Source organism: Trifolium pratense, linkage group LG4, assembly GCF_020283565.1.
Source record: "Trifolium pratense cultivar HEN17-A07 linkage group LG4, ARS_RC_1.1, whole genome shotgun sequence".
In the NCBI taxonomy this organism is placed as follows: domain Eukaryota; kingdom Viridiplantae; phylum Streptophyta; class Magnoliopsida; order Fabales; family Fabaceae; genus Trifolium; species Trifolium pratense.
This window is the reverse complement of record NC_060062.1, coordinates 43117162-43128472: the sequence shown is the minus strand read 5'-3', so window position 1 is coordinate 43128472 and position 11311 is coordinate 43117162. Positions and strand designations below refer to the sequence as shown.

The following is an 11311-nucleotide window of genomic DNA, read 5'->3' as shown; positions in this document are numbered from 1 at the left end:
AAATCCATTAATTGAATGAATTAAAGAAAGAAACTAACGAGGGCTACGTCAAGAAAACTAATTTGGATATTAACCAACTAATAAAAAAAATAAGGTTTAATTAGTTTTTTGGTCCCTTAAAGATATTTTAGGTTTCACAATGGTCCCTTAAAGAAAAAAAGGTCCGGATTGGTCCCTTAAAGACACATCTGTTTCTCAATTGGTCCTTTCTGTCAATTTTTTACAAAAAACGTTAGTTTTAGTTGACTGGATTGTAGATGCCATTAAGTGTAAGTGATCCACCAAAAACCTTATTAATTTTTAAAATTTTAACCATTGGAATTTTTTGTTATATTTGAAGTTAAAATTTAACGGAAAGGACCAATATGACAAACATATATGTCTTTAAAGGACCAATCCGGACATTTTTTTCTTTAAGGGACCAATCCGAGCCTTTTTTTCTTTAAGGGATCATTGTGAAACCTAAAATGTCTTTAAGGGACCAATAAATTAATTAAGCCAAAAAATAACTATTAATCAACTAATAACAAACCAATGAAAAGGGTAACTAAGTAATGAAAAATCTAGCTAATATCTACTATATTCTTAACACAAAATACAAACAGGTGACATTTAGCATGGGGAAGTAGTAAACTAAATTGAGTTTTGACCATTAGATCAAATAAAGAACACCATTTTATTATAGTCTCTCAACACTAAATTTTTTTCTCTCACATTATCTTCCACTATCCACCACCATTCTCCTCAAGTTCTGCAAAATTTTACTGTACACCCCATTTCAATTCTGGTACCATCCCCTTACCACACCAAATAATTCACATCAACAAACTCAATTTCTTCCTCAAACTAGTAAATTGGACCACTAGATTTCTAGTGTGTGCTTTTTTATTTTATAAAACTTATATTAAAACTGGTGTCTTTATACTAAGAATGAAGAGAAAATAAATAGTGTCTACCTAACAACACACGTTATTGTTGATCAATTGTAACTTACGTGGTGATGGAGTGTCTACTGTCTACCATATTTTATGTACGATCATTCGCAACCGGATGATTCATGTTGTTTGGCATTTCAATCTATTGTAGCCAACGATGCCAGATGCATTTGTGATACTATAGAAAGAGATAACTTGTCAAAGGATGTCACAAAAACAATGAAGCTCCCTACTATTTGTGGCGTATCACTTCCTTGTCACTGTAAGTATAATACTCTTACTCTTTGCATACATATATCATAATAATATTAGATAATTCAACTTCAACTGATGTTAAGTAGAATCAAGAAGAATTGTCTTAAGTGGTCACTGAGATGAATTATTCGGAATAATCCTCTGAATTGTTAGTAAAAAATTTTTGGAAGTGTTGAGAAATTTGGATTTTAAGTATATGGTTAGGTTAGTTACGTTACGGAGAATATTCGGCTGGATACAGGGTACCTCACACTTAGTTGAATTACAACACTAAATAAACTAAGAGCAATCACAAGTTGAATAACATGTTCATTCAAAATCCTCGTGACATTGGATTTATGGGTCTCTTATGTTGATCAATATCAACTCTTTCATCCAACGTGAGAATCACACTTGATATATATATTTAAAATTGATCAAATGCATTCAAAGATATTTAAGTTTCACATTTATAACAGTTAAGTCTTTTAAGTTTTTTAGCTAAAAACTAGGTTTTTTTTTCTCTAACTTATTGCACCGTTTATTCTATGTTATAAAAAATTGTTAAAGTTGTTGCATTTTTACCCTTCTCATTAATATCCTCCAATATGTGTTAACAACCAAGGTGCAATAAGGTAACAAAGATCAACTAGAAAGGTAACAGTGCGATAAGTTATAAACATAAAAGATTTACATGACGTAAAAAATTTAAAGAACCTAGCTATTACAAACACTTACTTGTTCAACTTGATGTGAGACTTTAACACATCGTATATATAAATCTTGGATCTTCAACTCTTAACCCTTAACTCAATTAGCTTAACCAGTTGAGTTATCCATCCCATTTCCACCCGATGAGTGTGCTAAGAGTGCCATGCTTCAAAATGAGTTTATAACTATTGATGGAAAAATCTCATCTCATCTTATCTTATATATTGGATACATAGAGTTTGATTCAACTCAAACTATAATAGAGTTAACAATTGAAATAATTCATAAATGTGTTCAATTAGTTGTTTCAAATTTATATGTGTTGATAAAAAATTATACATGTTCTGTGACATTGCAGATAATGCTCTTGGTCCATATCCTTCGGAGGCAGTTTCAGGACCCAGTCATGCTCCAAATTCCCCATTGTCAAGGCCAGAGAATGATGATGATGATGATATTATTATTTATCTTTTTATTGTCATGGTACCATTGTGTGGTCTTTTTTATATATTTTTTCCAAGTGATTATTTTTGCTTGGATATTTTGTTGTCCATGGCTGCTTGACACTCATGACTACTCTATCAATCAATTTTAAATGCGGTTTAAAGGTTAAAGAGAAACACATTCAACCCCAATTTGTCCTTTTTCCTACATTTATTTTTCTATATATTAGATTAATTGATTAAAAAGGTAGATTATTTTATATCTTGAAGTCTTGAACCATGCCTCAGTGCAATGGCTTGTGTTTAATGCCTAGCTCATCTTTACATGCACAACCTAGCATAATCAAACTTGTACCATTATTAGCACTAATTTGGAGTGCCAACAGCATTTGCAGCTTCTAGGCCTAGCTAGCATGAAATGTTATCAGTCTCAAAAAACCCTTTTGGTGCACTGCAACTCTTCCATGCATCTCTCTTCCTCGTGTTTGAGATGTCTGTAAAGAAAGCAATACCAAATTCAAAATAATCACAAACTAGATTATATCTGATCTACGATCAAGTTACCTATAAGGCACTAACACGAGTCAAAAGACCAAACAAGAGGAGTCTTTGGAAAACAGCAATAATAACCTTCTCGGCACCAATAAGTAGTGGCTGAAAGCGATATGGAAAACAGGCAGTATGCATGAAATTAAGCAGTATGCAGCAAGCAGTAGGCAACAAGTATGCAATAGTATGCATAACATACCAGATATTGCAGACTCGTTTCAGAAAACAGTATGCATTCCAAAAATCCATTTGTTTCAAATCCTTAAAATAACAAGCAGGTCTCCACTAAGTCATGTCTTAGCAATGACTCCAATAACATCCAAAGACCATTACTGCAAGTATACAAGCAGACCATAAAACAAACCATAACAAATAAATTAAATGCGATAAGTAACTTTAAATAAGGCGCAAACAGACCATCAAAATAAACTTCTCAATCCCAACTAGATGGGCTTTAAGTTCCCGATCAGTTTCTGATCAATGTTGTTCTCCACAATGTCAAAACATTTTCTCATTAGGAGTCGATGAAAAGTTACAGTGAGAAGATGTACAAAATTATTACAACTCAGTTTCAGAGAAACAAGACAACCTGGTACCAAACCAAGCCAATGTCTTCCTTTCTAATTGTGCTCTGTTGTACTAGTTGGATCCAAATCTGATTATGATTCAGAATCAGATAACTGACTAAACTAAGACATAGTCAGAGTTCCAAAATTTGCACCTATACTTCTCATAGTGGTGGATTGTCATCGAACTTCCAGACATTGCCACTCTTCTATCTCTATCACCTAATATAACATGCCAATCAATATCAATATGTGTCACACTATTTTCATTCACTCTTCTTTGCTACTAACATCATTTATAAATTGCACTTGCAAATGTCAACCATGTTCCCCCATAGCATCAGTGGTGAAAGAATCTTGTGGGCAGTGGAGTATGTCCATGCTGTAGATAGATCCAAAGATACTGCATAATTGTTTAGCATTGGTCACCAATAATCCCCACAAGAACACATGCCACCATCAAAATGGTGAAATCTATTTGAATCTCGTAAAATTATCTGTCGATCAATAATCTTTGATATGTATTTGAAAGCAGTGTGACAATCACCACAAACCCGAAGGTTCTTCATTATCCTAATTGGCAGCTCAGATTTGCGAGTGAGAACAAAAGCAATTGCTAGTTTTTCACTATGATAGCTAAGGAGTTCTTCTTTGTTCTCATGCTCAAGATCATAGAGTGCATATTTGGTTTCAGGCACATATCCAGCATCCCTCATTTTGTTCATTAGCTCCTTGAGCTTTTCATAGATTTTTTCTTTTTCAGGGTGTGTTTGATCTCCAGCCACAAACAAATGAACTCCATCCTTCATGTTGACCCAACTACACCCAGCTTCTTTCTTCACTGCTGCTTTCCTCATTGCCAACCTAGCCTCTGCCACATCTTCCCACTTCCCACCAGCAGCATGCATGTTAGAAAGAAGCACATAATTCGCAGCATTCTGCGGCTCTAACTCAATAAGCATCTTCGCAGCCCTCCGCCCCAGCTCTGTATTACGGCCGTTAGCTCGGCAGCATGCACCTAAAACTGTTCTCCAAATAAGGATATTAGGATCCATTGGCATTGTTTTGATAAATTGCTCTATCTTATTAACATCACCTGCCCTCCCAAGGAGGTCTACCATACAAGAAAAGTGTTCTATTCGAGGAGGCAGTCCATAAACTTCAACCATTGATTTGAAATGCTTAAATCCTTCATCAACTAACCCTACATGACTACAAGCCGATAGAACCCCAACAAAGGTGACATGATCTGGTGATTGGTCATGCTGTTTCATTCGTGTAAAAAGCTTTAGAGCTTGTTGTCCGTGTCCATGGCGTGCGTAACCTGAAATCATTGAATTCCAAGAATATATGTTTCTGACAGGCATCAATTCAAAGAACCTCAAAGCGTAATCTATCTTTCCACATTTTGCGTACATGTCAACTAGTGCACTGCCAACAACAACATCAGATTCTAAACAAGCTCTTACAGCACATGCATGAACTTCCAAACCACGTTCTAGTGTTGCAACTGAAGCACAAGCACTGAGAACGGTGGCAAATGTGAAACCATCCAATTTCTGTCCCCTTTGCATCATAAGCCACACCAAATCCATGGCCTTGTCCAGGATGCCATTGTGTATGTATCCAGAAATCATTGAATTCCAACTGACTTCATCTCTTCGCTGAGACATTCTAGAAAAAATAATCTCGCAGTCCTCCATCTGCTCACACTTTCCATAGAAAGCTAGAAGTGCATTCTCAATAGCATTGTCATCAGCAACAGAGTATTTTAAGATTAAAGCATGGATTTGACGGCCCAGTCCTAAAACTGAAAGAGATGAAACTGCTGCTAAAATATTTATAAACGTCACTCGATTAAGTCTCCATCCACCTTGCATCATCTCCAGGAAATATTTTACGGCCTGTAAAACTGATGCCTCATAATTTGCTAATGCGCCAATAAGAGAATTCCAAGAAACCTGGTCGTACTCTGGCATTAGAAAGAAAACTTTCTGACATTCGTTGATAGAATCAGTTTCAGCATATAACGTTAATAGGGCATTTGAAACTGAAACATCCAAATCAAGTCCCCATTTGATCCCTTCACCATGTATCTGTCGTCCTAATGTTAACCAACCTAGGCTTGAACACGAACTCAAAGTACTAATAATTGAGAAATTTGAGGGGACCATTCCATTTCTCCTCATTGTATGGAAACAGGCAACTGCTTCCTCAAACCGCTCATTGTGGTCAAGCCCAGAGATCATAGAGTTCCACGAGACAGTATCTTTACTAGGCATGAGTTGAAAAACTGAGCAAGCATAATTAATGGCATCACACTTAGCATACATATTGACAAGTGCATTTCCAATCAAAATCCGAGCATCAACCAAACCACTGCGAATCAGGTAAGCGTGAACCTCCTGACCTTTTCTCTTCCCTTCCTTTAAATTCAAAAATTCAGTAAAAGCGCTTAAAAGAACCACATAAGATTCCGAGTTTATTTCCACTAAATGTTTCATTTCCTTAAATACCTTAGCTGCTTCTTCACCTTGGTGCTGCCTTGCCAGTCCAACCATTAACCCATTCATAGTCACAGCATTGCGATCATACACCTGCTCAAAAATCATTTTAGCGTAATCCATTAAACCATGCCTTGCAAACCCATTGACCAAAGCACTACCAACATATAAATCACGTAAGTATCCGGATTTCTCAATTCTGGTTAGCATCTGCTCAAGCAAAACCAGTCCACAGTCAGCCAGAGAACATGCAGCAGTTACTAAACTACACAATGTATATTCATTAGGCCTTAAATTAATCTCCATATCTTCCATTTGCATACTGGAAAATAGCTTAAAAGCAGAAACTGCATCTCCCCTTCGACAATAAACTGAAATAATAGAATTCCACGTCCCAGAATTTCTAAATTTTATTTCATCAAAAACACGACGAGCATCATCGACAGAAGCAGAACAAACGGAATACATAGACATAAGCACATTAGACAAAACCATGTCCGAAACATGCGGAGACTTGCAAATGAAGCCATGAATCTGCATCCCAAGTTTAAGTCTAGTCGGACCACATTGTTGGCAAGCACGAAGAGCACTACCAATGGCATAGTGATTAGGTAAAAGACCAGTATAAATGATCCCTTTGAATAAAGAACAAGCCTCATCTGGCATACCATTTTGTGTGTAGCCTGAAATTAAACAAGACCAAGAAACAAGATTCTTTTGGGGCATTTCATCGAACAGTTTATGTGCTGAAACCAAGTTGGCAATTCTAACATATATGTTAATAAGGGTATTGCAAATGAAAACATCATTGATGAAACCGGTTTTGTAGATTTGTAAATGAAGGTTATTGGCATCGTTGGAGGAACAAGAGGTTTTGTATCTATCAAATTCGAAATCCAAAGGTTGAAATTGAGAATGAGAAATGGCGTAGTGACGAAGTAGAGTGTAAGTTGAATTGTGTTTGTTCAATAAACGCCTATGACAGAGTATCATGTTTTTCGAAACTTTAGTGCATGGAAATATAATTGATTGTATTTGGTGTCAAATGAAGACATTGAGCTTGAGATTTTTAGTTGAGGTATCAAATTTGAGAAATAAAATTGACATTAACTCTCTTTCTAGAAACAGAGGTATACAAAAAATATTAAAAAAAAAACAAAAATAATATTGTCCTTTTTAGTCAAATAAATGTGTTTAAATAATATTTTCTTTTTTAGTTAGATTTTATTTACTGCTGCCTAACTTTAAATTACCCACCTCCTTTTATTTACTAACCAAGGTCCTAGTTTTAATTTGGGTTTAGAGAGTTTGTTGCTCATGTTGATCATTTTAATTATAAGCAAATTTTTATTTTTTAATTCACTATTCGAACTTAATTATAAATCAAATATATTAGTTATTCAATAAATTTAAAAAGTAAAATTTTGCTTATATAATTTTTATAATGTATTAAAGATAACCGCAAAAAAAACAAAAAAACAAAATTTTAAGCAAAAAATAAATAAAAATTCATATTTAATTAATCCTTTTTTTTTTTGTTTACAATGAGCTGGTGATCGAACTCATAAGCTATAACGTACTACTCAAACCTCTCACCACTAGAACAAACCTATTGGTTTTAATTAATCATTTTTAAAATAAGTTAACCTTTGGTAAAGAGATTTCTATCAATAATACACACGAGTTGATTTAAAGGCATGAACCAAAAGTTGTAATAAAAAGTATTTGGAGGATCGAAAATTGCTAAAATAAATTGGGACTAAAAACAACATTTGAGATATTTATAGGAATAAAAAAACTTAATAGAGCTTGAGATTTACTCAAAAAATAGAAGGTGTGTGTTAGCATGGTACACTTTTTTACTTTGACCCAAATATCTACATCTAATCCAAATTGCTTAAGTTGTTTACATAAGCTCAAAAATAAACTTGTTTAAAAAAAGTTCAAAAATAAACTAATTCAAAGAAGCCCTAAATAATTTCATGTTTGTGCCGTTGGCTTAGTGGCAAAGCCTTAAATTTGGGTTTATTTATGAAAATGTTGTTGAAGATTTAAACCACTCAAATTTATGTGATATAAAATTGTGTGCTTAAACTTGTAGGACTTAGCTGTCAGCATTCACAAAAGGAGAGGGTTATTAGACTTTGGATAACTAAGAATATCAGTAGCTCTTAGTGCACACAAGAAAGTTGGTTTGTTGGATACGAAATATAGGGTGAAAGATTAATATTTGAGGGGGTTCAAGGTAATTATATTATGGCAAATGCTAAATAGTATTCCGGGGCACTTTTTAAGCCCTTAAATAGTAAGTTTTTTATAGAATTTTTATGAAAATGCGTAAAGTCAACGCATTAGAAATTGAAGTGTTTAATTTTTTTGAATAAAAAGTTTCTTTTAATGGAATGCTTAAAGAGTGCCCCGGGGCACTCGTTAGCAAGACCCTTATATTATTATAAGGTAAATTTTAATATGCATAACCCTTCAAATCTATGCAACTTACACAACCCCCAAAAGTCAACATTTTTGCTAATATTCATACCATGGACCCTAGTCAAAACACACCATATAATAGTCAACTTGGATCCTACAAGTTGGATCATGACAACCCATTTCCAATCTATCATACAAGTTGGGTCTTACCCATTTCATCTTCATTTCAAACTTAATATCACTCATCGTCCATCCTATTAACACTTCAACAACATATCATTAATTTTCAAACTTCAACAACTTATCATTAATATCCCTTTACTTAATTCATCTTCTTCAACAATTCTTCTTCTTCTTCTTCTTCAACAATGTTTTCTTGTTGGGTCATGCAAAACAGATCTACTTTCTCATCTTGGAATTTTTAAAGTATGTTTAAATTAAATTAGTTGATCTTGCTTTATCGATTAGTGTTCAATTAGTGTTTAGTTGCTCCGAATTCAACTGGGTTAATGTTTGTTAATTTTGATTTTGCGTAGTCCTTGAAAAATGGTGGTTATTAGTTCACAATCCAGTGGCAACATGGATGATTCAACTGAATCAAATCAGGTGTGTGTGCATTTTGTTATTGTTTAAGTTGTGTTGTGTACAAGTTGTAGTAACAAAGATTAAATCATAGAATGTTGATTATTTAGCATTTTTTACTTCAAAATAGTGAGCTTGAGGTTCAAAGTAAAGACGAAAAAACAGAAAGTGACGAGGTTCAAAGTGATGAGTCTGGTTGTTGTTTTGACGTCAACAAAGCAGTGAATTCATTGGAAGACATCACATGTATTGATTTCAAAGAAATGAACATGGATGGTATAATGAAATACCATTTCTTGAATGTTGCTGTGGCTTTTATTTTTTACAATTGGTATGCAAGTTTTTATGGTTTTGCCGCAAGAAAACATGTCGTATTAAGGAGTAAAGTAAATGGAGAATTAACTCAACTGACTTTTGTTTGCTATAGACAAAGCATTGCCAAAGAGACTAAATTTCCTTCAATAAGTAGAAGACGTGTACCAAGAAGTTGCACCAGATGTGGTTGTCCGGCTAAGTGTTGTGTTCACATTGATAAAATAATTGGTAGGTGGTTCTTCAAATTGTTCAACAACACCCATAACTATGACATGTTGGGTGATCAATTTATGGGTATGTTACCGGGTTATAGAAAGATGACAAAATATGACATTTGGCGTATGAACCACATGAAGCATGTTGGAATAAAGACCAACCATATCTTCGGGTTGTTTGCTAGTGAAGCTGGGGTTTTGAAAATGTTGGTTTTCGAAGGAAAGATATGTACAATATGCAAGGAATGTTGCGCTTAACCTCTTCTACAAATGCCAAAGCTGCATGTGAATATCTTGAAAGTATGCGTATAAGTGACGATAATATGTTTTGGAGGCATGGGATTGATGATAATGGAAGACTTACACATTTGTTTTGGTGTGACGGTGCTGCTCAAAGGGATTATAGTGTTTTTGGTAACGTAATTGCTTTTGATGCTACATATAAGAGGAACAAGTATATGTGCCCATTAGTCACATTTGTTTTGGTGTGACGGTGTTGCTCAAAGGGATTACAATATTTTTGGTGACGTAGTTGCTTTTGATGCTACATATAAGAGGAACAAGTATATGTGCCCATTAGTTATATTATATGGGGTAAACCACCACAACAAAACTATTGTTTTATGTGTTGCAATTGTTTGCGATGAAACGGAACAAACATATGTGTGGTTGTTGAAACAACTTTTGGAAACATTTCTTAATTCTTATATATGTTGTCACATTTCTTATATATGTTTGGGTACAAAATAAAATTAACTAAAATTAACTCTTATATATGTTGTCACATTTCTTATTTTTTAATTTATCATTTTTTTAAAATTTTATTATAGTATTCAAATTAGACTCGCCACTGAACCATCTAATATAAAATAAAAGCATGTGGGGATGTCATTTTGCAATACAATTGCCGCATTTTCCGGAAAACTTACAATTTCCATTGCTTGTACCTGGGTTTCAAAAAATATATATATATAAATTTTAGTTTAAAAGAAATCATTAATATTGAATGTAAAATAACGATTACCATTTGAGATTGCGTCTCAGTTGAGACTTCTTCGAATAAATGGCTATCTGACAATAATTTGTGGCAGCGAAGCTGGAGAATGCTTGTTGTTATACCTCTAGGTAGTGATTGTAGAAATTGATGATCCTTATAATAATGAAATCCATGCATTTTTGTTGTATACTGCAGACGCAAATGAGAAAATATATCTTGTCACAAAGGAATAGGTATGCAATTGCGCTCGCAAAAACTTATAGCAACACTTCGGCATTCTTTCTAAAATTATAAATCATAAGATAATGTAAGTAAGATATATATATTCAACATAAAACATCAAATAATTCAGAAATATATTTTACTCACATATTCCTCTAGTTTACCCATGTCAGGAGACATCCAGTTGGTTATATAGCCTGTGATATATATGATGCTACTACAAGATTAATGCACGGAAAAACGATGGAGACACCCATCTCTCCAAAAGTCTATGCATGCAAATCACCATAACCAACGGTCGTTAAGGTCACAACAACCCAATATATGGATATAACATGCTTCCCACCACTTCTCTTGTAGAGATCCAATCCATGTTCCTTTGGGGTCACTATTGAAGGTTGCAGCATAGTAGAAGATACACGCCCCACAATGTGAGACAAAACAAGTCATCTACATACACAAAAATTCAAATAATCAATTCATTGCACTCTTCTCAAGTTTACCATGATTAATATTTTTCAAAAGTTTACCATAATTAACATCGCCGCCCGAATACAAGTAAAATTAATCTTGTCACTCTTCTCAAGTCTGCACTCAACATATTCACG

The 11311-nt window shown here is 34.1% G+C and overlaps 3 protein-coding genes across 3 annotated transcripts; 2 read left to right on the top strand and 1 right to left on the bottom strand.

Moving 5' to 3' along the window:
- The first annotated feature begins 1026 nt into the window (after nt 1-1026).
- LOC123921266 (non-specific lipid transfer protein GPI-anchored 11-like) lies at nt 1027-2514 on the top strand. Its single transcript, XM_045973736.1, has 2 exons — nt 1027-1197; nt 2239-2514. The coding sequence occupies exons 1-2, from the start codon at nt 1029-1031 to the stop codon at nt 2442-2444; spliced, it is 375 nt and encodes a 124-aa protein (XP_045829692.1). The 5' UTR covers nt 1027-1028; the 3' UTR covers nt 2445-2514.
- Nucleotides 2515-2558: 44 nt separating this feature from the next.
- Nucleotides 2559-7044, bottom strand: LOC123921265 (putative pentatricopeptide repeat-containing protein At5g09950). Its single transcript, XM_045973735.1, has 3 exons — nt 3290-7044; nt 3072-3204; nt 2559-2817 (listed from the first exon to the last, which is right to left on the bottom strand). Exon 1 carries the CDS (start codon nt 6933-6935, stop codon nt 3864-3866), a length of 3072 nt encoding a protein of 1023 aa, XP_045829691.1. The 5' UTR covers nt 6936-7044; the 3' UTR covers nt 2559-2817; nt 3072-3204; nt 3290-3863.
- A 1619-nt stretch (nt 7045-8663) lies between these two features.
- Nucleotides 8664-10214, top strand: LOC123923413 (putative protein FAR1-RELATED SEQUENCE 10). The gene is made up of 3 exons (XM_045976102.1): nt 8664-8798; nt 8909-8978; nt 9085-10214. Exons 2-3 carry the CDS (start codon nt 8956-8958, stop codon nt 9740-9742), a joined length of 681 nt encoding a protein of 226 aa, XP_045832058.1. The 5' UTR covers nt 8664-8798; nt 8909-8955; the 3' UTR covers nt 9743-10214.
- Nucleotides 10215-11311: the final 1097 nt, after the last annotated feature.

Bases quoted from the DNA above. Each gene is read 5' to 3' on its own strand.
- LOC123921266 (XM_045973736.1), top strand. From the start codon at position 1,029: ATGTACGATCATTCGCAACCGGATGATTCATGTTGTTTGGCATTTCAA. The intron at 1,198-2,238 runs GTAAGTATAATA...GTGACATTGCAG, and splicing joins CGTATCACTTCCTTGTCACT to ATAATGCTCTTGGTCCATAT.
- LOC123921265 (XM_045973735.1), bottom strand. From the start codon at position 6,935: ATGATACTCTGTCATAGGCGTTTATTGAACAAACACAATTCAACTTAC.
- LOC123923413 (XM_045976102.1), top strand. From the start codon at position 8,956: ATGATTCAACTGAATCAAATCAG. The intron at 8,979-9,084 runs GTGTGTGTGCAT...ACTTCAAAATAG, and splicing joins ATTCAACTGAATCAAATCAG to TGAGCTTGAGGTTCAAAGTA.